General features: G+C 45.1%; 1 protein-coding gene across 6 annotated transcripts in view; it reads right to left on the minus strand.

The window, feature by feature from the left end:
• Positions 1–429: 429 nt before the first annotated feature.
• Positions 430–25,981, minus strand: part of FUBP3 (far upstream element binding protein 3) — a 62,642-nt gene continuing 37,090 nt past the window's right edge. For all 6 annotated transcript variants that reach the window (XM_081896814.1, XM_081896812.1, XM_081896809.1 and 3 more), the window contains 12 exons: positions 22,504–22,666; positions 21,234–21,332; positions 19,604–19,708; positions 18,268–18,370; positions 17,011–17,111; positions 15,240–15,381; positions 9,566–9,726; positions 8,427–8,500; positions 7,694–7,770; positions 5,905–5,976; positions 3,685–3,812; positions 430–2,082 (listed from right to left, as the gene is read on the minus strand). In XM_081896814.1, the coding sequence (XP_081752940.1) occupies positions 2,074–2,082; positions 3,685–3,812; positions 5,905–5,976; positions 7,694–7,770; positions 8,427–8,500; positions 9,566–9,726; positions 15,240–15,381; positions 17,011–17,111; positions 18,268–18,370; positions 19,604–19,708; positions 21,234–21,332; positions 22,504–22,666 (1,234 nt within the window). In that variant the 3' untranslated portion in view covers positions 430–2,073. The remainder of the gene's footprint in view (positions 2,083–3,684; positions 3,813–5,904; positions 5,977–7,693; positions 7,771–8,426; positions 8,501–9,565; positions 9,727–15,239; positions 15,382–17,010; positions 17,112–18,267; positions 18,371–19,603; positions 19,709–21,233; positions 21,333–22,503; positions 22,667–25,981) is intronic.

The following is a 25,981-nucleotide window of genomic DNA, read 5'->3' on the forward strand; positions in this document are numbered from 1 at the left end:
GCTGGGAAAGGAGGGGGAGAAATGAGAGTGGTAGGCAGAAAAAAATGCCATCTTGTTCCCCAAGTTTGAGTTGCAAAGAAGCAGGAAATCATCTGAGGTTTTTTCCGCTTATAACATGCCTCTTTTTAGCGAGATGATTCCTTGCTCTGGGGCTGTTCCATAACCATCTTACTTTGGGGAGGGAAAGGAGAGTCCACCTTTGCAGCTCTGCGGTTGCAAGAGAACCTAGGTGTGAAATTTCAGCACAGTTCACAAGGAATGAAAGGTTTGATTGGGAGCTAACAGCACTATAATATAGCCTTTAAAAAAGCTAGTCACACACAGAAACCCACAAAAAAAGATAAAATAGAGAGGATGGGGAGGCGTACTTTTGCTGCTTCTACATGACATATTTTTTTCCAGGTAATGGAGCAGTGATAAAAAACAGACTTTTAATACTTAACCCACAAGTTTCCTTGTGGATTTGCTTTATTATAGAGAGAGTGTAAAATGCAACTGTCAGTCAAATAAAAAGAACAATTTTTCATTTGTTTAAAACACATCATGCTCAATATTATCCAATTGCATTTACCTATAGTTAGACATTTCAAGCATTATAAAGAAATCAGGGAGGGGGAAGGATCCTAGAACAATAACTTCAGTACAGTTCAAAACGGAATGTCCCGCAGGTCAATTAAAAATGTCAAGAAAAAATAGCTTTACTTCCCGTTATTATTATTTTTTTCTCCTTTAAAAATACACTGTTATCTGTACAAGAAAACACTACAAGTAAACATTGGAAACCATAATATCCCTTTTATTAAATCAAAAAAGTATTCAGCGGCATACCTGGGGTTAATACTAGATTTATTTTTTTTATTATTTCTCTAGGTAAAATTTCGACAAATATTAAGATAAGAAAATACTTATAAACGAAAAAAAAAATTGAGGGGTGGGGGAAAGCAAACACACACACACACACCCTGGAATTAAAAAATAGTTACTACTATTTTATATGACTTAATGTTCCACAGTGTTTGTTAAAAGTACTAATAATAGCAGTTTTATCTTAATATTAAAAATAAGAGTATTTATTTCTGAAATAGACAAAAAGTATTTTGTTTTTGTGTGTTTTTTGTTTTAGACAAAGCTTGGAGGTCTTAGATACGCAGATGCAACCAGAAAATGGAGAACATGGAAAGCAGAATAAAATTGCTAAAAAAAAATTAAACACATCTTCTTATATTACCCCTTTAGATCTCTAAAAATTATACAGCCCCCCCTACAAAAATTCCCCCTTGATAACCAGCCTGACAGCAAACAGTAACTGTCTTGATAAAAGAATTCACACAATTAATTACAATAACATACCATAGTTCAGTTTCTTTTCTTTCTTTTCTTAAAAATGCAATAAAATAAAAAAGAGCCAAGATACAAGAAATTAGAAGTCATATATTTAATGAATTTACATATTTAAGAATATTTAAATACTGTTTTTCAAAAATTTCTTTCTTTTTTTTAATTTGTTACATATCACCTAAGACTTCCAAGCCTTTTTTTGTTACAACAGAAAAGATTTAAACAAGGTGGAAGAAAGGGCGGTGGAATACACACAATAAGAGGTGGGGGGACGGGGACTAAAAACACTTGTTGAAATGTCACAGCTCTGGGGTAAGATTCAATGATGGTTATTCTCTGGCTTCTCCCCCCAACCCCCCAAAAAGGACCCTGGAGTTTCACTTATTTTCTTACTCTCTCTCTTCTTTTCCTTATAAATTTGGAAAACAAACAAAAAAGCCTCCCCAAAATAATTAACATTTTCCCCAAAACAGATTACCCAGCAAAGTCCATAAAGTTAAGTACATTACTAATTGTTCCTGATTCTTAGAAAAAAGTTCAGTGTAGATTATCCTAACAACTAGTGTTTCACCAAAAAAACCAAAGCAAGATTTCTTCATCAAAATGGTGCAAATCTAGAAACCCTCTGTTACAAAAAGGTTTGTTTCCACAATGATTCTGAGAGAGCAAGAGAGAGAAAAGGGGGGGGGGCAGGGAGGAGAAAATAACAAACAAAGAAGAGTCAAGGATGTTGTTCTACTGCTCCTGCAAAGGGGGAGAAGGGGGGAGGGAAGAGAGAGACAAAATGAAAAACCACTGTTAAGAAAGAACACTTTAAAGAACATTTTAGAACACAAGAACCACCTTGCTGGATCAGACCGGGAGGGCACACCTAGATTAGAGGTGGCTAACTGGTGTGGATTTCCAGATGTTGCTGGGCTGCAATTCCCACCTGCTCCAGTGAGCACGGTCGGTGCTCAGGTGTGATGGAACAGTCTTGCAACAGTTAGAAGGCCACAGGGTCGCCCTTCCCTGATCTGAGAAACAGCTTCCCTGCTGCATGCAAGAGGTGGAAGGATGCCTCTGTCTGGAAGAGTCATTATTTTGGGGGAATGGCAGAAGCTCCCAGCCCTACGTGGAGATGCCAGTGGGCATCGAACCTGGGAACTCTGATTTATAGAAGACACCTGAGGGCAGCTCTGTAACGGGGAGTTTTAAATGTTTGATGCTTTAGTATGTTTCAACATATGCTGTGAGCCGCACAGAGTGGGTGGTTTATAAATTAAATTAAAATAAATAAAATAAAAATTCAAAGTAGATGCTCTATTACTGAGTTACAGCCCCTTGGAGTGGGGGCTATAAGGCAGGGGAGTGGGCAAGAGCACCCCCTCTTCTCCAGTTAGCAGACATCTACCACTGGCCTCTGCACAGAAATGTAGGGGGTGGCAATTCTCAAGTATTCCATGCTACCTCACACCACCTTAAAAAGCTCAAGTGTACGAGCAAAGTGTGACTTCAATTTCAATTCAGAAAAGAGGAGTGCAAACAAACCTCAGCTCTCAGAAAATTTGGGGAAACAGAAAACCAGCTGCTTGCCAGCAGGGAGCCCATTACTTGGAAACACAAGCTACACTATTAACAGTTCTGGCATTTGCTTTCACCAGGTCCAGAAGAGGCTAAGCCAAGTTTGGAAAACTTCACGTAAGAAGAGCCAGCTGAATGAGGCTAATGGTCCTTCTAGTCTAGCCTCTCGTTCTCTCAGTGGTCACATGGATGCCTGTGGGAAACAGGATTTGAGCACAAGCCCTCTCACCTCCTGCAGCTTCCAGAAACTGGTATTCGGAAGTGCCACTGCTTCTGTGGAGGCAGAGCGTAACCATCATGGCAAATAGCCATCGATAGCCCCTCTCCTCCACGAATTTGCCCAATCCTCTTTTAAAGCCATCCAGGTTGGTGGCCATCACTGCCCCCTGTGGGAGTGAGTTCCACAGTTTCACTATGCCCTGTGTGAAGAAGTCCTTTCCTTTCATCTGTCCTGAACCTTCCAATGTTCAGCTTCACTGGCTGTCCATGAGTTCCAGCGTTATGAGAGAGGGGGGGGGGAACCTAAGTTTCAAGTTTAAATGAAGTTAAACTTTGGTAAACTAGGTTTGGATAGCAGTCACCCCTTCCAGAAAACCAGGCAGGAAATGTTTCAAAAACTGGGAGGTGATTCTTTGGGAGCAAGCAGTTGCTGATATGTCACAAGCGATCTTGTAAGATACACAGCACTGGTTGTTTCTGTGAAATTATTTCATGACTAAACAATGCAAGGAAACAGCTATCAGGAAGAAGGGTGTAGATACAGCCGAGAGAAGCGAGACCCACCTGGTTGTGGGCCTGGCCTTGCCCTAATGTCTGCCCATAATAAGCAGCCTGCTGTCTGTAATACTCTGCCCAGGCCATCGTGTAGTCAGGCTGGGAGCTGGCTTGAGACACAGCAGTGGCAGCGTGACCTGGAGGGATAGGAGGTGGAGAAAGAACAACAAAGAGTCAAGCGTCAGAGGAAGCAAGTAAGAAAATACTCAAATGCACCCACCAAACCCTGATCCCTCCCCTTTCCAAATACAGGACCCAAGCAGGCATCCTTTAATCATGATTAGTTCCCCCCCCCAACAACCCTCAGGGTTAAGATCCCAAACATGCACAGTAAGCATGTCCTCAGCCCAGAACCTTGGGTAGCTACTGACAGTGTCTGACTCAGAGAACAACCGCTTCTTATATTCCTACTTAAATCAGACTCACGAGGACTTGAATCTTTATTTTTAGGAGAAAGGCTACAACACTGTGGTAGATCATCTGTTTTGCAATACAGAAGGTTCTAGGTTTAATCCACAATGACTCAGGCCCCAAATACCTGGAAGATTACCTCCATACTATACAGAATTTTTCTTGGTTGCTAAGACTGGTTGCAAGAGAAATGCCGAGAGCAGAGAAACCCCTTAAACATTGCATTCATAGACCTGATGAAGGCCTTTGACCTAGTCAACCAAAGAGACTCTTCACATAGCTTAACAAGACAGGATGTCCGCCTAACCTCCACAAGATCACTGTGTCCTTCCACAAAAAATGGGTGCAGCACCGTCCAGAACTCCAGCTCATCCTCCAGTGACTTCCCTATAAAGAGTGGTTTGAAGCAGGGCTGTGCTCTCAACCCCAACTCCCTTTGACATATTCTTCTTCTTGTTACTCTCACATGACTTCAGTTCAACTGCAGACAGTGTGTACATCCACTCAAGGAGCAATGGGGGTTTGTTCACCCCGGGAAGTCTCTGCACCAAGACAAAAGTGTCTTGAGATGTTGTTTGCAGATGATGCAGCCTTGACAGCGCACTCTTGAGGAAACTACAGAAACCATCTACCATTTTGCCTGAGTCTGCAGGGAGTTTGGCCTCACCATCAGCCTAGTGAACACCAACATTTTGGGTCAGGATGTCAGAACTGGCAACCACACGCTTGAGGTGGTAGATGGTTTTGTCTACCTGGGCTCCATCATAACCAGCAACCTCTCCACTGATGCTGAGCTAGACAAGTGTATTGGCAAGGCAGCTACAGCAATGGCTTGCCTCTCCAAAGGGATATGGGAGAATATGATGCTAACGTCCAATACCAAGATGAAGTTCCACCAAACTTACATATTGAGCTTTATGGTAGTGAGACATGGACAGCTTACACCTGCCAGAAGTGTAGCTTCAATGCCTTCCACATACACTACATCAGGAAGGCTTGGGGGATCACATGTCCAGCAGAGTCTCAAAAGAATATGTGCTCTTCTAGGCAGGCTCCCAAAGGATGTGCTGTACAAGGAGATGGCATTAGGCACTAGGTCTGTTGGCAGACCAACTGTGTTACAAAGATGTCTGCAAATGTGAACTGAAAAGCTGACAACATCAACTCTGCCATGTGGTAATCCCTTGCAGACAACCACAGTGCCTGGAGACAGTCAGGTCATGCATCAGTAGCAGTGACCAGAGGAGGATTGACTACTGGGAGGAGTGTAGAGAGAAGAAACGCCATGGTGCATCTGCAGCAGCACAACCAGACACATTCATCTGCCCCAGCTGCAACAAAACATTTTTCTTCCGTTTCGGTTTCTACAGCCACAGAAGGAGCTGCAACTCTCCAACAGTTTGACTTCACCCCCAAAGGAGCACTCCTTCATTGTCCTTCATTGAAGTAGACCGGGTGCCAACAAGAATGTTGTAGATGTACTTCTTCATCCTGCGTTTTGACACTTGAGAGATATATTTTTGGAACCCAGCTTATTTCTGTAGTGGCAAGGTGCTTTAAAGTGCTTTTAATTCTGTGTTTTAATTCTTGTAACCCACCCTGGGACCTTGGGGTGAAGGGTGGGTAAATTAGTAATAACAGCCCACCTGTCCCTGTAACCCTGTGAGGAAGGCTAGGCTGAGAGGTAGCGACTGGCCCGTAGTCACCTAGTGAGCTTCATGGCCAAGTGGGTATTTGAACCCTGGTCTCTCCTAGGTCCTAGTTCAACACTCTTAATTACTGCAACACCCGCCCCCAACCCAACTCATTTTCACTCACTCTGTTTCTTGTAATAGTCCTCCCACGCCTTGCTGTAGTCTGGTTGGCTGTTCTGCTGTTGGCTCTGTTGACCTGTACAAGACACCAAGGAGAGAGGAGAAAAGGAGAAGAATAATGGGTGGGAGGTGCAGAGAACAGTGCTTCTTACACTTGGGGGTGTTATTGGGTTGTTGTTTTTATTTTGATTATGTATTTTGTGGTTTTATATTTTGATTTTATTCTGTGAACCACCCTGAGACCTCCGACTATAGGGTGGTATATAAATTCCAATAAATAAATAAATAATAACACCACAACACACACAACACTAGCCCTGCATGATAGGCAATTAGGCCCCCAAAGTAGCTCATGGTGGAGAGTGTACTTCTTCCAAGCATATAATACCAGGAGTTCTCTACCACAACCTGCCCTAGTTTGCTAGTAATGCTAAGCTATACCATAGCTAAGCATCCAGCTTAGATGGCTTTGAAGGGGGATTAGACAAATTCACAGAGCATAAAGCTAACTGCTTTAACCACTGAATTATGAACCTTCCTCTAAAAAAGCAAACCAAGGTTTTAGTCTTCGTCAGTTCTGAATAAAGGGCTGAATTAAACAGGAGCACAGGAAGCTGGCTGTTAATGTCTGGCCATTGGTTCATCTAGAGCAGCATTGTGTACAGACTGGCAGTGGCTCTCTGGAATTTCAGACAAGCATATTTCCTAGACTCACCTGGAGATTGAGCTTGGAACCTTTTGCATGCAAATGATGAGCTCAAATGCTGAGCTGCAACCTGACTACATGCCCAGAACAGGGTTTATGGAGAAGGCTTCCCTCTAAAGAGCTGGCATTCTAGATTTTTAATGGAAAGCGGGCAATAAAAACTAATAGCACCTTCTGACCACCTAACTACCCCCCCATCCTGTTGCAATGGGAAGTTTTTGTAGCAAGGGTGGTTGTGTGGTGGGGGAAGAGGACAGTGATGTGCAAGGAAGCAAAGTCCTAACTTGAAGAGTGTTGAGGGCAGTTAAAAAGGACTTGACCAAAGCATTCTCTTCTAAGGAGAACGACAGAGTCTGCAGCAAGGTTGATGGGACACCGTGTGTTTTCACCCCACCTAATTTACTGAAGGTGGGGAAATTAAAATCTAGAGGACATTTGGGGGAGGGCTGTGGGGAGGGGAAGGTGCCCCCTCTGCTCAGAGGCAGAAGGGGAAAGAAGCAGGTACTTGTTGTTAGTTCTGATGAGCAGAGCTCTGAGCACGATTCAGTCTCAATCTTAAAGACAATGGAATTATTAGGGTGGGGAGAGTGGGAAGCTGCTACAGATATGCCTAACACGCAAACCTGAGCTCATGGTTTGTCTTGCTCCAGACAAACCAAGTGCCTAGATCTGGACATAGGGTTAAGCTAAACCACAGCTTTGGTGTGAGTTGTGTGGCAAGCAGGATGACCGGAGGGAGAGGGGGAAGGAATGAAGTGGCTGTGATTTTTACAAGTTCCCATATGCACCTGCTTAGCAAAAGTTTAGCTAAAGTGCTAGTAGAAAACTGGGCTGCCGCATGACAGGGAACTCCAGATATTGTATGTTTGAAGTCATGCTTCCTTTACGAGTCCCAGGGTGGGCAACCTGTAGCCCTCCGTATACTATTGGACCATGACTCCCATCAGCATAGCCAATGGTAAATGGGAGATGTAGCCCAGTGACATATGGAGAGTAAAAGGTCCCCCACAGCTGAGCCGAATCAACTTAAACATGGGCGATCCTTGCACCCGTCCCCCTGCAATCTCTACAATTACAATACACTTACTTGGAACCTGCTGCCCAGGCTGCTGCCACGTCGGATAGGTGCCACCCCAACCCTGCGTCATGAACGCCTGAGGACCGCTGTGGAAGACAAGGCCATTAGCAACAGAGGAGTGAAAGGTAGTCCAGGCACATTGGTGAGTTGGGATTAAAGTTTGTTGAAAAGTGCTGAAACAGACCATGCTGTGTAAGAGATTAGTTGTGGATAAGTTCCACTACTGACACATTGGTATAAAAAGGCGCTGGTTCCAGTGGAGTATTTTCTTAGAACCTTTCCCATGCCCAGATGCTGCTGTACTACAACTCCCATTAGCCCCAGCAGTCATGGGCAATAGCCAGGAATGGTGGGAGTTAACTCAGGAGAGCTAACAGTCTCCCAACTTGATTTAAGTCAATGGTAAAACAGCCTCCTGCCCAAACAATAATCCAATGGAAGGAACCAATGAGATTTATGACAGGGAAGGGAAGCCCATGCTATGTTTATCAACCTTCTAAGGCTGCATGTGGCTACAGGCATCCCAGTAACACCACAGTCCCTGCCCCAAACTCCCATCTCCCAGAGCCTCAAAATTACAAGCTTTAATTAAGTTCATCAGGGGAGTGCACAGACTTCTTGTACTTTTGTAAAATCATTGCAGACCAAGGATGCTGCTCAATGATAATCACACTTACAATCCTATTTGATGGCGAGGGAGCAGCCTAAAGGTGAAGGGAAAGCAGGCAAGTAAACTACTTACTTTTGGTGAGGTGTAGCAGGTGCCTGATTGAAGGGGCTCTGGCCAAAACCTCCAGGACCACCCAGACCAGTACCCTGGAGAAAAAACAAACAGGTAATTTATTCACCACTCTGGACTTAGTGAGACTGCACCTGAGATTTAAGGTGCTGAGGAAGGCTTCTCAAATGAAGAATTTAATTCTCTTTCATTTTTACAGATTTATAAACAGCTTCACAGTCAGAGGCTGTTCAAAGAGGGGTACAAGATAAAAGTAGGATAAGCAATGCGAAGCCCACTTTTTTAAAAAAAAAAACAGTAAAATCATTCCCTGAAACCACTAAGAGCAGTAAATCCCTATATTATGAATTCTAGAAAAACAGTAAAAAAGCCTATCTGCATATATGCAATTAATATTACGTAAGGGATTGGGCCACACACTGGGTAAGGCCTTCTCAAATAAAAATGCCTTCAATTGGCGCCTGAGCATTGTGACGTTAGTTGCCTGTCTGATTGCAGCTGGCAATTAGTCCCAGAGTTCTTATGCAAGATGCATAGGACGTGCTGCATGGGGCTGTTGGGTTTCCCCAGCGCTGGCTCTAGGCCTCAGAACAGCTTCTGCATCTATACAATGGGAACAATGGTGCCCCAAACCATTTCCTGGGACTCAACATCCGGCAAAAACACCAACCACCTTTGCAAATAAAAAAGAGAGCCTCAAGTACTGAAGGAGAATGACCACGGTGGATGTTTTGATCCTGGTGGGGTTTTTTATAGACCAGGCATAGGCAAACTCCAGCCCTCCATATGTTTTGGTACTACAATTCCCATCATTCCTAGCTAACAGGACCAGAGGTCAGGGATGATGGGAATTGTAGTCTCAAAAACATCTGGAGGGCCGGAGTTTGCCTATGCCTGTTATAGACCAATTGGATGGTGATTTGCAAGGGGTTGGACTAGATGGCCCTTGGGGTCCTTTTCCAACTCTACAATTACAGTATATGATTCTATTATTTCAATACTTATCACTTCTTTCTAGCTGTATACTGTAACAATGACATTGTTTTGCTAGTCTTGTTCTTCATTGGACTGCAATTTTTAAAATATTTTTTTTATTTTAAAAAATGAAGAAGAAAGTAGATGGGGAAGGGAATGAAACTTACACCAACTTTCTCATCTATGAGATGTCTCGCAAGCTCAATCTGCTGGGAGATGCCCCGAATGGTGAATATCCGTACATTAGGGTCGGTGTTGGGAGGCGGGTTTCTCTGGAGCTCTACATGGGCTCCAGAATGTTGGTTTATGCTCTTGATATTCTCTCCCCCTGCAAGGAAGAAAGAGGGGAGGAAGAAAAAGGAGAGGGAACATGATCAGACTTTCACTTTATATATCCAGCAGTTATTGTGAGTGCATGAAAGAGAAGGAGGAAGGTCCAACCACATGGATTAGATCTGTCCTCATCACACTGCCATGTCCTTCAACTATCTTGGACTACAACTCCCATCATGCCCCAGTATAAACCAGTGTTTACCAACTTTTTTTGGCCCACCACCCTGCTCTGTGGTTCTATAAACTCACCCCAGTGCCCCCTATTAAAAGCGTTATTCAGAATAGCAGTTTGCATAATCCACTAAGAGAGCTAACAACACAATAAAATTCAAAACAGTAACAATTAATGGCACATTTATTCAAAACACAGTTAAAACTATTTAAGTTTAATTTACCTAACATAATTGATTAAACCGATCCAATGACGCCTTTTCAAATAGTCATTTACATCTCCAGCTCCCACTGCCACCTATTTGCCTCTTAGTGCCCCCCTGAATCTGGCATGATAGTAAATTAAAGAAGGCACCCTGGCACTCTTCATGCAAGGAAGCAGTGGCAGAGCACCTTCCTTGAGCAGTGGCAGAGCACCTTCCTTGCATGAAGAGTGCCAGGGTTAATCTCCAGAATCTCCAGGTAAGGAAATGTTTGCTGCCTGAAACCATGGAACGGTGCTGCTGATCATTGCAGGCAATAGGCGTAGGTGGACCAACAGTCTGATTCAGTAAGGTAGCTCCCTATGTCCGTATTTAAACCAGTCCTTAATTCAGAACCATGAGGACTGGAATCTTAAGTTCGTTTTTAGGGGAAGGACCACAGCTCAGTGGCAGAGCAGCTGCTTTGCATGCAGAAGGCCACAGGTTCAATCCTCACTGAAATCTCCAGGGAGGACTGGGAACATTCCCTGCTGCCAGTTAGTGTGGACAATACTGAGAAAGATGGACCAGTGGTCTGACTCAGCATAAAGCAGCTTGCGATCTTCCTGAATTGGTAGCCAGTGCAGATTAGAAGGAAACCGATAGGTTAGAAGAGAGCAACCCCTCAGGGGACCTAATCTGCAGCTTCCTTTTGTAGGTGAATAAGCAGGTGAACGGAGACTGGTGCAATTAGCTGCTCCCTCACGGTGCAATCATGCACCCAGAGCACAATTTATCCCAGCAAATTCCCAGAAGAGGTCTTTGGTTATCTCAGGAAGAGCTTGTGGGATGTCTGCCGATAGTGAAGGAAACTCTGAAGATGCTACCTTTGTTTTGTTTTTTAAAAACGAGTGTGAAACAGTAGCAGCTTGTACTAGGGTGGAGCACGACTAATGAAAGTTTGGTTTGACTTGGCGGGCCAGGAGGAGAAAAAGGCAGCAGCACACATACGGTCTTGGAGGAGGGTCTCCGTCTCTTAATGAAATTTGCTTAACAAAGGCAGTGGCTACAATGGGCCAATTCTTCTTCTGTCGGAATTTCACACAAGAGGGGAGGTTAGCCTCAGCTTGGAGAGAGGGAGACAAAAGGGGTGGGGAGTTGTGATATGCTTGACCCCTCCTGGTCCTGGATACAGCCACCAGTCAAAACCCAAGGCAACAGGGTGGAGAGGGCACTCTGCCGATCCAAGCGGACAAAACCAATTAGTTGAGCATCTGCGGCAGCTTGCTCTGTTCCGCCAACTCCCTTTCCGATGGGTTAGCGCAAGTAACTGGAGCAACTCCCAAGCTGGCAGCTACCAGGAATAAAAACGCACCCTGAGTTGATATCCATGCAAAGCAAGCAATTCAACCTAGCATGGAACGAAACGGCTGCTGCTTCTCCCGACTCTTAAGAAAACCCTCCAATCTGACCGAATGTATAAGAAGAGCCTCACGGCTGGATCGGGCCAGCAGCCCACCAAGGCTAGCATCCTGTTCTCACAGTGGCTAACCAGATGCCCCAGCGAGGAAACCCTCAAGCAAGACTTCAGCACAGAACATTCTCTCCCCCTCCTTCAGTTTGCAGCAACTGGTATTCAGAAGCACTGCAATCAAGCAAATGGTTAAAAAAATCTTCCTGGACTATAACCAATTCAGGCTTCGAGCAGTAGATTAGATGTTATTTTATTACAATCATAACCTGCCCCAACTCCCAAAAGGAAGCCAGGGCAGCAAACATGCCTGTGATTAAAAAAATAATAATAAAATGAAAAGAAAATGTAAGTAAGATGTTTAACAACTTCTAAAAAGATTAGAACGTCTAAAAAACACATTTATGAACAGACTTTACCAAATCATTCCTCTCTGGGTAGGCCTGCCGAAATGGAAAGGTTTGCAGGGAGATGGTGCCTGCCTAAAGTCAAGAGCCAGGGAGTTCCAAAGGACCTCTCACACTAGAGGAACAACTCATAATGAATGCAGAGCAGGGACTGTGTGGCTGTTGTAGAAGTGGAAATTCTACAGACTGGAGGGACTTACTTGGCACACTTCCATTTACATCTATTACACACACAAATGCAAGTTTGTGAAGGAGAAAAGTTGAAGCAACAGCCTTTTCATGGGCATGCATGCTTTTTTCTGCATGTACAACTTAAAAATGGTGGGGCAAGTATTGTCACTGTAACTCCCCCCCCCCCATGATCAACAGGCACTGCCAGCTTTGCGTTTTGGGGGAGTCTTTGGGCAAGGCTGCCTACGCGGGGGCCCCTCCTTCAGTTAGTCCGCCTTCCCACTGCATTCAGGATCCCTCTTTGGTTTGTTACTACCAACACAGCCCATTCGTAAGCAATACAATTCCAAAGGGACTTCGCTAAAAAGAGGACTTAAGGCATTATCCTGCAGCTCAATTTACTAAGTCATCACATCGCTCAAAAACAGCCCGTCAGTTAAAACCGGCTCATAATGAAACGCCGCCAGCGAGCCCACTATTTGAAATACGTTGTTTCAAAACATGACGTTAGGATGTCATGAAACTTAAATACACCATTATCCTCTTTCTTTTAGGAAGCTTCTTGTTTGGATGTTAAATGTGTAAGTGAGCGTCACCTTTTCCCCCCTCTGCCCCTTGAGAAGTCCACCCATCGGCCTTGGACCTTTTGCCCTCCCAGAGGCATTCAAAAGGGGAATCTCACTCCCAAAGACATTTCCTTCGAGGAAGGAGAAATGAGGACAGATAATTAGCCGCTACTCAATAAAACGTCTGCTTATGCCTCTCAGTGCCGCGTTAATTTGAGTATGAGATTCTTTGAAAAGAAAACAGAAAAAAAAGAGTGTGGCTCTCCGTTTCAAAATAATTAAATTCTTTCTATGGGCTAGGAGTGAGGAATTCTGCAAAGCTAGCTGGGGACGGACTACTGATCTCTCAATAGAGGAGAAAAGCGGTACAATGGAGGCAGTGATTGGTCACAGACTCACTTTTGTTTGACCATTGCCTCTGGTCAAAACCAAGTTTTGTAGCGTTCTCCCCCTTGCCGCCCAAAGCACTACAAAAACCCACAAACACTGAATGGAGGAAATATTTGTTGCTGCAAATAAGAAAATGCACCACAGGCACTGATTCAACTCTCTGGGAAAGTCTAGCTTCCTCCCATCCCCATTCTGAGCAACTCCCAACCCACACAGAGGAAGCACCTTCAAGGGCAGCACAATTATGAGGGGGGATGACATGACGTTGTGCTGCCCAATGCCAGACGTTTCGCCTCTGTTCACGAGCGAGGGTCACCCGCTTCGAACATGGCGCCTTTCTGCACAGACCCATTCAACAGGAGAGCTTCCATTCTTCCACCTGACCACGGATGCATGTGGGTGGGTGGGGGAGCGACCGAGCAGGCGAGGCCCCCCGCAGCTGGACGTGAAATTGTAAAGCAATTAATCAAACAGGGCTAAAAGGCAATGTTGACAAGAGAAGGGACTGGCCACGCTATCTGTCAAGACTGCTGCGTTTATCATGGAAATCCAATGGGGCCCCGGAGAGGCAGCTGTCTGTCTCTGCAGCAGTGGCACACACAGGAGGGAGGAAGACTTGACCACTGCAGAACAGGCTGGCCCCAGATCTCAACGCCACCGTTACCCTTTTAGAAAAGGAGGACCAGGCTTACCGCCACTTGACCCCCAGAGTAATGATTATATAGTGAGGATATTTAAAAGTAGACCAAAAAAATTGAAAACTGATGCAGAAGTGTAATGAGCTGCAGACTGGAAAAATGAGAGAACGTAACAGGCAGCTCCAACTAGTCCACACATTTACCTGATATATTTACAGTCTATGTTCCGCAGTCTTAAAGCGTTGTGAGCACAGAGGCACTCTTGGTGCCTGCTAATTTAAGACACTGATTCCATTTCCCTGGAAACTCAATGCCCAAGTCTAGGTGTCACCTGGAAGCGGTCACAGTGTTGGACTTAAGAGCAAGTAGGGGACCTAGTTCAAAACCCCTCCCACCCACGAAGCTCACTATCTTGCTTTACAGGATTCTTATCAAAGAGGGGGGGTGCTGTTTCATGTACCTGAGGCTCCTCTGAAGCAGGACAAAAAGATAGCAAATAAGTACTGTCCCAAAAATGTATTCTTAAAGCAGCAGAGCCTGAACCCCATGAAAGGAGCCAGGCAGGTCACTCAAGGAAGGGAGTTTCAGTTTGGTGGCCACCACAGAAAAGGTCCTGCACATTGCACCTCTGTCAGCCGGCTGGGTTTTTTGTTTTGTTTTTAAAGGAAAACCCCAGAAGGCAGCTTGAGCATGTAGGCCAGTTTCCACTGGGGGAGGGCAAAGAGATGCTATTGATTGATTGCCTTTATATTCTGCATTTCTTCCAAGTTGGGATTTGGCTTCCAACACTTAAAAACATCGTTATAAAATACAGTAGCACCTCAGATTATGTTACCGTCAGGTAACGTAAACTTCAGGTTGTGAAAGTGGCTAACCCGGAAGTGTTTTGCTACGCGCACATGTGCGGAAGCGCTCTACCACGCCGTGCACATGTGCAGAAGCATTCCCTCCGGTTGTGGAAACCTCAGGATCCGACCAGAGCTCTGGAATGGATCCCATCCACAACCAGAGGTATCACTGTGCAAAGTAATAAAAAGAAACTAGTTAATAACAATAGCTATAATACATCCAAACACATGGATGTGTTTGGATTAAAACCAGCAATTCAAATCCAGTTTGCCTCAACAGCAGCCCAGTGATCAGCATTCCCTACTCCTGAGTTTCCAAAGGTCCATCTGAGCAAGGGAATCTTAGCTTGCCAGTGGAAGGAAAACAAAGAGGGAGTTAGTCTGACCTCTTGGGAGGAACTCCACAATATGGAATAAGCCACCAAGAAGTCTCCCTCTCATGTCACCACCAACCATGTCTCTGCTGCTGATGGAAGACTGGAAGAAGGCTGACGCCAGAACACTGGGAAAACTTCCAATATCTGGCAATGCAGAACTACCTCCCACCTTTAAAGCACAGAGTTTTAAGATTTCCATGCATTGAGTTCTGCTTCCTACAGTCGTTTGGACTAGATGCCCCTTGGGTTCCTTTCAACTTTACAATTCTATGATTCATGCTGCTTACCTTTGCCTATGACCAGGCCGCATTTGTCAGCTGGCACTGTGTAGGTGATTTCATGCATGCCTCCAGGGGTCCCAACACTCCAGTCTCCGCGGCTGCGCCCTCTTCCCCGAGCCACAGTGAGGCTTCCAAAACCATCACGCTCCTTGAAGAAGAAAGAGGGCACACCTGTTAACATGTTTACGGTCCTCCTGGGACTTGCCGTTTGCTGCATCGCCATATGTTCAGACAACAGGCTTGCTGCCCAATGGATGCATTGAGTCACTTAAAATCAAAATTTGCCAACCTGGTGCCTGCCTGATGTTTTGGTCTACAACCCCCATCAGCAGCCCCTGCTTTAATAGCAAGACCCAGTGAAACCACAAGGATTCTACACAGCCACAATATCTGTGTTTACAAGTCCCTCCCATCCTGGATAATGGGCAACAAGTTTGTTGGCCTTCTGTGACTGTGGTGTGGTCTTGATTTTTGACAGAAAGTGGGGTCAACCTCCTTTCCAAGTTTCTAGACAAGGGAAATAGGTTTGAAAATGGGAAGTCAGTGTCCAAGTGTTGCTATTTTTGGACAGGTATTTTGCCAAACGATTTTCAGACTAAATTTACTGCACCAACATTCACCAGGGTTAACAGCCAACTTAAGGACGTGTGAATTACCATATTTATCTGTGTATAAGACTAGGTTTTTTAACAAAAATATTAGGTTTAAAATCGGGGTTCGTCTTATATACGGGTAGTGCTGAGGGGTGTTTTCTTAATCTGGAGCCCCCCAAAACAGGGAGAGTCCGATACACGGAAAAATACGGCAATTTACTCTAAAGTAAAGTCTCTTGCTAGTATGCAGAAGAGATGACAACATCCATGTTTCTCAGCTTCAATATATGCAAATGAATGAAAGGTGGTATCAGCCAACCTGGTAACTCATCCAGCTGGTGAATTTCCCCCCTCAAAAATCACCAATGAAGTATGTAACTACCAGCACTTATAGGAGAAGGGTCATGGCTCAGTGGTAGAGCACTTAGCTTTGCATGTAGAAGGTCTCAGGTTAACTCCCCAACATCTCCAGGCAGGGCTTAGAGTGACTGCTTGAAAACCCCAAGAACTGCTGCCAGTCAGTGTAGACAATACTGAGCAAGATGGACCAGTGCTCTGACTCAGCAGAAGTTAGCTCTTATTCAATTCAACCTTTTATTCAGAACTGTATGAGGACTAGAATCTTACTTAATTTTGAGGTGAAGGGCCATAGCTCAGTGGTACAGAACTTGCTTTGAATTCGGAAGGTCCCAGCTTCAATCCTTGGCATCATCTCCTGGTGGGACTGGGATGAATTGCCCAGTCCAATACTCTGGACAACTGCTACCAGTCAGCATAGATAATACTGAACTATAATATTGAGCTACATAGACCAATTGTCTGATTCAGTATAATAATAATAATAATAATAATAATAATAATAATAATAATAATATTTATACCCTGCCCATCTGGCTGAGTTTCCCCAGCCACTCTGGGCAGCTTCCAACAGAATATTAAAAACGAATAAAACATCAAACATCAAAAACTTCCCTAAACAACTTTGTGTAGGGTTAGGGCCACAGTTAAATAGCAGAATGTCTGCTTAGAATGCGGAAGGTTGCAGTTTCAATCCCCCCCAATGGCATGGGAATGTTCCCCTGCCTGAAACCTTGGAGAGCTGCTGCCAGTCAGTGTAGAAAGCACCAATCCAGACAGATCAGTGGCCTTACTCAGCATCTGAAACTTTCCTATGTCCCACCTACCTGTGCAGTGATAATGAGTTCGTTGATTATGTGAGCTGCGTGCTGACACCGATCCGGAAGGCCCATGACCTGTGCGACTCTTTCCGGACTAATCCCATCATCTGTGGAGCAAGAGGAGACAGACCTTATATTAAATACAAATACAAAGTGGGAAAAGGCAGGGAGGAAGGAGCTTCCCATGAGAAGGGAACTAAACAAGCCACATGGTCACTCAGTGCCACCAATATATGCACATCTGGCTCATGCAAGACTATACAGAACCACCATTCTCAATACAGACAGAACTTACTTTTATTATTTGTAAATGGAATCTCTTTCTGTGTTAATACTTTATCATCCCTTTGGAGTTGTGTTGCATCTTTGTAATTTGGTCCTTCAAAGCTGTGACACTTTAGGGTTTAACTTTTAATTCTTCGTTTTGGTTACTTTTTGTTATGTCTGCATTTTTGTTGTTAACAAATCAATAAAACTAACCAATAAATAAAAAAGAAAATTTCAAAAAGGGATAAAACATGCCTCCAGGACTATAGCTGAGGAAGCAATATTTACATGGTGGCAACAAGAAACTCAGGGGCAAAATCTCCCAAAGGAAAGGACTGCCACATCACATGAAGAATTTAAGGCTATGCAAGCTGGCACAGGAGAAAAAACAAAATATGATACCTTGGAACAGAACCTGCCCTTGCCCCAGGCATATTCTAAGACTGACTTACAATTTTGTAATTGTTTTAACATTTTTATTGTGTGATGTTATTTGATGCTTTTATTTAAAAATGCAACATACACTGGTGAAATTAAGCTCCCTGTTGCTTTGGACTGATTTACAGTGCCTCCCCTCCAAGCGTTCCCTTGTGCTCTGATCCCCTCCCCAGATCTTTGGCTATGGGCCTTGCACTGAAATGAGATGGGGATGCGATTGTAAGCTCAGGGGTGCAACACCTGCTCTGTGTACAGAAAGCCCCCGGGTTCAATACTCCTGCCATTTGGTGGTGGCAGTACTGAGTTCAGTGAACCGACTTTGTATAAAGGCTATGTTCTCAACTTTAGGAAAGGGGCGTAGCTTGGTGGCAGGCTCAATTCTCAGCATTTCCAGATACAGCCGAGAATATCCCCTGCCTAAAACTCTGGAGAGCTGTTGCCAGTCAGTATACAGACACTATCTGAGCTGAGTGAACCAATGATATAAAACAGCTTCCCTTGGAAGGGAGAGAGAAAGTGGTTGCCAGTTACAGGCTATACACTAAAAATTAGACAGACCTGGTTTAAATTGAATCCTAACACCAGCATCATTCTGAATCTTCTTTATCATCTCTCCATTTCTTCCTATTACGATTCCCACTGCAAACCTAGGCACCGAGACCTAGCGGGAGGAAAGAAAAGCAGTGAGAGGAAGCAGACCCAGAAAGGTAGCACACAGATGCCCCATTAGCTACATCAGGCAGCTGGAATACCAAGCCAAGAGACACGTTCACATACTTAAGAAAAAACATCGCTCCCACTTTCTGGAACAGGAAGCAAATTATCCCATGCTAAGTCCAGCTCTGCAATTCCCAGAGGCAGCCACACCCATATCAGGAAGGGGGCAAATCTAAGCATTGTTTGCCCCCACTTTATACCTCAGATTTGAAAGAACCCTACACTCCACATGCAAAGCTGGGTATGGGTAAATGGGAAACCTTAAAAGCCTAGTAGTCAGATGTGGCCCTTTCAGGCTTCTCTGTCTGACCATTGGGACATGCTGGCTGGGGTTGATGAGAGGGAACTGGGCTGTGGGGAAACTGTGAACACTGTTTTGTGCATGTAGCACAGCCTCTTTCCCAAACTTGTTTTCTGTATTTCTGGAAACCTGAAGGGCTGGGAAGGCAGGATGATGAACCCAGAAGAAGGAGGGAGGACAATGACTCCTTGTCCCACAGGCACTGGCTTATGTTCCTCAGGGATCATATTCCTCCAGACTCAACCCTGGCAATCCAGGGTGGAAGTCAAAAGGGTGACAAAGGCTAGACAAGGATGAAGCTGACATCTCTGGACAAGATGAATACACCAAGGGGCTGACTCAGTACATTCTTTTGCTTAGCATTTGCTTATACTCTATTGCACACACCCAAACCCCGCAAAAGCAGAGGTTGGTGTCATCAGCCCAATCCTGCAGAATCAGGTCTTCCAATAAGAAATTCAGCCAGTGTTTTCTATTTTAACCTTCAAAGGGGTGCTTTAAAATTGTCTTGGCCACCAGCCTCATGCTGACAATTAAGAAAACATTTTCTGCAATACGCTAGCTGATGACAGGTTGTTTAAAATTTTTACTGTGGTTTTTATAATTGCTGTTGACTGCACTGATACTTATTTCTATGAAACTGCAATATAGAAGCATTTTTTAATATATAAATGTGAAATTTCCACAGCCACCTAAAACTATGCAAGTAACACTCAGCAAATGAATGAATAAACATGATGATGATAATCCCCCCACTCCCTATTTTTTCTCCAGGGAAAAGATTCCTGCACTGCAGGGTGTTGGACTAGATGACACCTTGAGAGCCTTCCAACTCTACAATTCTGTTATTCTGTAACATACAAGACATGTCCATACCTCTATGCTGCCTCCACCCATTCTGGAAGTAAAGTCATTGCGTACGCCTCTGAAGTCCGCCTGGTCTTTCTCTCGAATGATCTCCAGTACCATCTCTCGTGCTTGCTGTACAAGTGCAGGAAGAGGAAAACAAGCTGATTACAGATTCTTGGGACCCTGGCAATAAAATGTGATCCCTGCCTCCTAACAGAAGTGGCTTCTCCACAAGCTAACCATTTCCCTCAAAGCAGGGGTATTCCATTCCGCCTTTTCTCTTCTGACACGCTCAACATTCCATAACTACTGAGCATGCTCAGTCGACCCTGTTTGGGATGCGGTTTCTTCCCCTTCCCTTAGAGATTGGGGTTTCGTTTGGTATTTTGTTGTTCTGGTTTTGCCAGAATATGCCTCCATTTTCATTCAGTGGCTTCATCTGCATCAGCCCATGTTGAATATTTACAGTGTGCAACAACACTGCCCTGCTCCTACTAGTCAAGCAGACTTGCAAACCTGCAGACTCTGGTTTCGGGGGGGGGGGGGAAATGCATCTAACTTCCTGAACTCTATTAAGCTATCATGAACAAAGCAAAAGTTTTGTTTCTAGACCTTGTGGAGGTAAGTTTAAAAATATTTAACCACCACAAAAAGCTTACACTGTTGAAGAAACTGAGCTTTCAGATTTGGCCCTCCCTCAGGACCACTTTTTCAGGCCACCACTCCATAGTTAACCTCCTGCCATAACCTCACTTCCATTTCCAAAATACACCATTACTTTATTCGAGTTCCAAAGGTGTCTTCTCAAAAGGAAGATTACCCCTATTCTCTCCTGCTAATCGCCCAAGGCTCTCAAGTCTGCATATATGGGTTCCCCTATTTTTATTATCCTTAAAGCAACCATGTGAGGCGGGATTAAGAATGCAAGAAGAGCCCAGCTGCTAGTCAAGCATCCTGTTGGCCAACGTACTGGAAGCCTGCAAGCAGGACATAAGTGCAACAGCACTTTCTCCTTCTGTGGTCCCTGCCACAGCTATTCAGCATATGGCCTCTGACAGCGGAGGCAGAACACAGGCATCAGGGTTAGGTTGGCCCAAGGTTCTCCAGGGAGCTTCATGGCTGAAGTGGGGAGTGATCCAAACCTAGGGCTCCCCTCACCTAAGAACATAAGATGAGCCCTGCTAGATCAGGCCAAAAACCTATCTAGTCCAACATCCTGTTCTCACAGTGGCCATCCAGATGCTTCTGTGAAGCCTACAAGCAGGACCCAAGCCCAAGAGCAACACTCTCTGTGTTTCCAGCAACAGATAACCACTAGCCTGAAATAGTTTTCCAGCACACCACACTCAGTCTTTTTATTGCATTTCATGAAGCATGCAGAGGCAGCTTTATCACTGCAGTGCAAGGATTTGCATACTATTCTGGTTCATTAGTGTGGGTCACTAATGTAAAGGCAGGGTGGGTGTGCAAGATGTAGATGGGAAAAGGACTGTTTGACCCATAGGCTTGAGATGCCCCCACCCAACTCCATCGTACACACACAAACACACACACACAATACGAGAGACTGTGGCTCACAAATACTGCCAACTGTGCCATTATTCTAAATCCTCCTAACGTTCCATCAGCACGACGGCAAATCCCCTTTGATACACACCTGTACTTTAAAAGCATCGCCGGTAATCCGGAGAGGTTTATCCGCTCCAGTCGGCAAAGGGCCATCTTGGATCATAATCATTTTCACGCCCGTTCGTTCCTGCAGACGTACCAATGGCGATGGGGAGGGAGAGATAGAGAAAGCGCCACAAAAAAAATAAATGGAAATGCCAAAACAGGCAGAAAGGCTACGAAAGTAGGAAAGGGGGGGGGATTTTTTAAAAGCACAGATAAGCAATAGGAGCCCCACCACCACCACCACCGCAGCAGCTATGGACACTTATGTAGTTAAGTGGCTTGGTCTGGCCAAGCTTTCCTGATAACTCCATAAAAGAAATGCAAGCGATCGTAAAATGAAGAGGGAAAAGCAGACAAGGAAGCCACACTTTACCACCACCACCCAAACACAGACAATTGCAATTTTACTTTGCATTAAAAAGCTAGTGGTCATGGTGCATTCATAGAATTGTAGAGTAGGGAGGAACCCCCACTGGTCATCTAGTCCAGCCCCTTGTAATGCAGGAATTCAATATATTTTATATAAAACCCTGCAGGGGTGGAAACATGGTTGCCAACATAAACTGTTGCAGGTACCATACAACCCAAAATAAACTGCACACTTTTACTGGCTACAACTGAATGCTTCCTTCTAACCTTGCTTTGTGGGGCGTGGGGACCGTGTGGGTGCACCCACACACAGGCACACCCAATTTAAGGTGCTGGCTTTGACCCATACAGCCTTATTTAGTTATTTATAAAAAATATGTATATACTGCCTGCTGAATCTCTATCGGCAGAGCAACCCACAGGACTGGGCTAATTACACTAAAGGCTTGGTTTCTCTTTATCAAGTGAACCTCACTAATTCAGAGAATGATTAACAATGCTCCTGCAGATGATCTCAGTGATCAAGTGTTCAGGCCATCCCCGAGATACTCCAGACGTAAACTGCCATCCGGGTTTAGTGAATTAATACATGTATGGCTTAGGGCATCAATGCATCGAGGACGCCTCTCTATACAAATTGAGTGCTGTCTGACGCGCATCTAGTTCAGCCTCCTGCTCTCTTGGTGGCCAACCAGATGCCCACTATGGGAAGCCTGCAAGCAAGCAAAATATGAGCACAATAGCACTCTCCCTATCTGCAGTTCCCAGCAACTGGTATTCAGAGGCATCCTGTCTCCAACAGCGGAGGCAGAAAATAGAGCCAGCGTGGCTGGTAGCCACAGACTCCTCCTACTAGCATCTGTCCGAAGCTGCATCCTGCCCACCTGTAGCTGCTTGATGGTTTCTCCACCTTTGCCAATGACGAGGCCCACTTTGGACGCCGGAATGAGGATCTCTTGGATTGTGCTGTTGCCGTCCACGTCGTTGTGGAACCCAGGCCCATTCCGACAGCGGTCCACAATCTGCCCCAGTAGCCGCTTTGCTTGTCTTTGGGGGGTGGGGTGTGTGGAAGGGAGAGAACAGAGGGGGAGAGAGAAATAGCCTCAAGGAAAACAGCTATTATATTGCAAACACCCCCATCTTGCTGGGTGTAAGGGGTGGGGACTACCACTGGAATACAGGGAGTTTGAGGAGGGGAGGAGAAAAAAAGAGAGAAAAGACAGGATACAGAAGGGAGAAAATAACCAGCGGCCATGATGGCAACTCTCTGCTTTGGATCAGATTCCCCTCTCTCAGGCACACCCCATTTTGGAGTAGGAGAGAGCGGAGAAGGAGCTCACAAAGTCCAACCAGCGCCTCAAATGCTTCCTTTTCACTGCGGTGGCTTTTCCTACCCGATATACCTCTCCCATCACCTTGTCCACTTGTAGCTCAAGTGGAAGAGCATCTGCCTTGCATGCAGAAGGTCCCAGGTATGATCCCTAGCATCTCCAGGAAGCCCTACAGAGACCTCCTGCCTGAAAGGCTAGAGAACCACTGCCTGTCAGCGTAGACAACACTGGGCTAGAGTCAGTGTAAGGAAAGCTTGGTGCTTAAAATCATTCCTTTATTTAGAACCATGAGACCAGGATCCTTTTGTTATAAGAGAAGGGCCATAGCTCAGTGGCAGAGCACTTGCTTTGCATGCAGAAAATCCCAGGCTTAGTGCTTGGTAATTCCCAGGCAGGGCTGGGAAAGTCCCGTTGCTCTCAAACCTCTCTAGCCACTGCCAGACAGTGTAGGCAAAACTGAGCTAGATGGAGCCAAGGTCTGACACTGTATAAGGCAGCTTCCTGTGTTCAGTCCCTGGTGCTTCTGGTCCCTATGGCACCAGTTAGCCACTGGTGAACTGACACCTAGCTCACCCAGCAGCACACAAAAGGAGAAAAAGACACCATCCTTCCACCTTTGCATTTGTGCAGGTTTTGAAAAGGATGAAACTCAAGTGAGTCACCGTGATCATAAATTGCAGCAGCAAAAGGAAAGCACTCTCTCTCTTCTCACGTAGCTCTGAAGAAACAGACCTTTAAGCAGAAAGCCACAAAGTCTCCACCCAGGTACTCTGTGCAAGAAATGCATAATGCACATCAGTTTTTCTGGATCTTATAGCTTATAGTTTTCCTTTTGCTCCAAAACAAAAATACTGGAGGAAGGGTAGAGGTGAGAGGGAGCCCACTTCAGTACCAGCACAAAATAAATACGCAAAAAATCCAACCAGACTGCTTTGCCCTCTAACATGCACCTCTCAGTTATATTTATCCTTACACCTACGGAAGAAGAAAAAGAAAATCCAGGAAACCTCAATGCTTTTTTCAATCATCCAAACGCAACTGAAAAAAAGGAAAGAAAAAAAAGATCCCAACAGATGGATTTGGAAAAAACCCACCTACCCAAAGGCTGCGGGAGAGAAAGAGCAGCTCCATATGGCTAAGTGGGTTCCTGTTAAAGCCAAAGGCTCGTGGCTCCAAGTCCCAGCGGGGAGGTGGTCCTCAAAATGGCTTGGGAAGAGGCAAGCTCAGCTCCTGGGGAGGGGGAGGGAGGAAACACTGACCCTAAATTTTTCTATAGGGCGAGAGAGAGAGAAAGAGAAAGAGAGCAGAATCCCCACCCACCATCCCCCAGCTGAGCTGCTGGGTGGAACATTCTTGCAAGGGGCTTTGGGAGGTGCAGGGGTGAGGGGGGAAATAGCCAGCAGCACCTAGGACAATGTCTCACACCAAAGGAAGTGGCCGGTGGTGATGGTGGTGTTAACTGACACATGCCCGGCCCCAAATGGAAACATTTTGACCTGCAGGTTTCTGCAGAACCAATGCCTCATAAGTTAATAAGCACATAAGAAGAGTCTGCTGGTTCAGGGCAATGGCCCACCTAGTCCAGCTTCCTGCTCTCACAGTGGCGACCTAGATGCCCCAGTGGAAAGCCCCTCACAAGCAGGACATGAGAGCAACAGCACCTCTCCCAGCTTGTGATTTCCAACAACTGGCATTGAGAGGCAACCTGCTCTTGATACTGGAGGTGTAAAATCAGAACAGCCCTGCCGGATCAGGCCAGTAGCCCATCTGGTCCAGGATCCTGCCCTCAGAATGGTTGACTAGATGCCTCATGGGAAACCTGCAAGCAGAAGCTGAGCACAACATCACTCTTCCCTCTGGTTTCCAGCAACTGGTATTCAGAGTGCACAGGCAGAACATAGCCATCAATAGCCTTCTCCCTCTGATGAGGAGGATAATTAGTTGATTGAGGTAGTGCCCTTTTTAGACTAGAAGGTAGATAAAGGAGGCCACTTGAGCATGCAGTCATCCTGGGGAAACCAAGAACTCCCCTCATTTGATCAGATGTGGCCAATGAAAACTAGCCAGTAGACTAGTCCAAAAACCCATCCACCTAGGCAAGTGTTTCACACCCTCCAAGCACTGGGGTTGCCAACGCAATGCTCCCCTCCAGATGTCTCTTGGGACTCCCATTTCCCCTCACCTTTGAGGATTGGCCTTACTAGCTGCTGGGTGTTAAATACTCAACATCTGGAGAATGCCACACTGTCTGGCAAGATACATTTTCTTCCTCCAAGAGAGCAGTGATTAAAGCATTGGACTAAGACACGGGAGATAAGGGTTCAAATAGCCACTTGGATGGACTTCCAGGAAAAAGGAACAGTGGACTGTCGTTCTACCAGAAGATAATTATGTGCTGATTGATGATAGTCAGACAGATATTCTGGATATTAAATCACTCTGGAAAATAAGGGTGAATGAGTGAGAGAATCCTCATATGCTTTGATTGAGGCTGTTCTCTGCTGTCTGTGACTGGGGACTTGTACAGGGGTCAGAACAAGCTGAAGAGCGAGTACCTGATACTGTGTAAGAAGTATGCCTTTATGGGTATAAAATCTGTATCCTCTCTTTCATAAACACTTTCATGATAAGAAAAACTATCTGGGATAGACTTATATGTCTGCTGGCTAAAATCTGTAATTGGAAATCCTGTAAAAACTACTTTCTGTCGTTAAGAGTAACAAAGGGAACATGGGTCTAAGCAAGTGCAAAAAGCTTGATTTATGAATGACAATAAAGATTAAACGGATGACGCGATTACTTCTTTTCCTTCTTTTGGAAAAAAACGAAACTGAAAGTAAAGAGCCCTCAGTGGGGAAAGAATCTTGCTGTGGCTGTGAAGGTGCTCTTAAGGTGGAAACTTAAGGGGGAGTTGGAACTTATAAAGAGACTGAGTTACAAATAACATCAAAAACATCAAAAGTATCCAGTACAGCAAATATATCTTTGACTTTTCCAGTGACTGTTGGGATCATTCAGCAGTTGTTGGCTG

The sequence above is a fragment of the Podarcis melisellensis genome (assembly GCF_964234715.1).
Source record: "Podarcis melisellensis genome assembly, chromosome: Z".
Lineage (NCBI taxonomy): Eukaryota > Metazoa > Chordata > Lepidosauria > Squamata > Lacertidae > Podarcis > Podarcis melisellensis.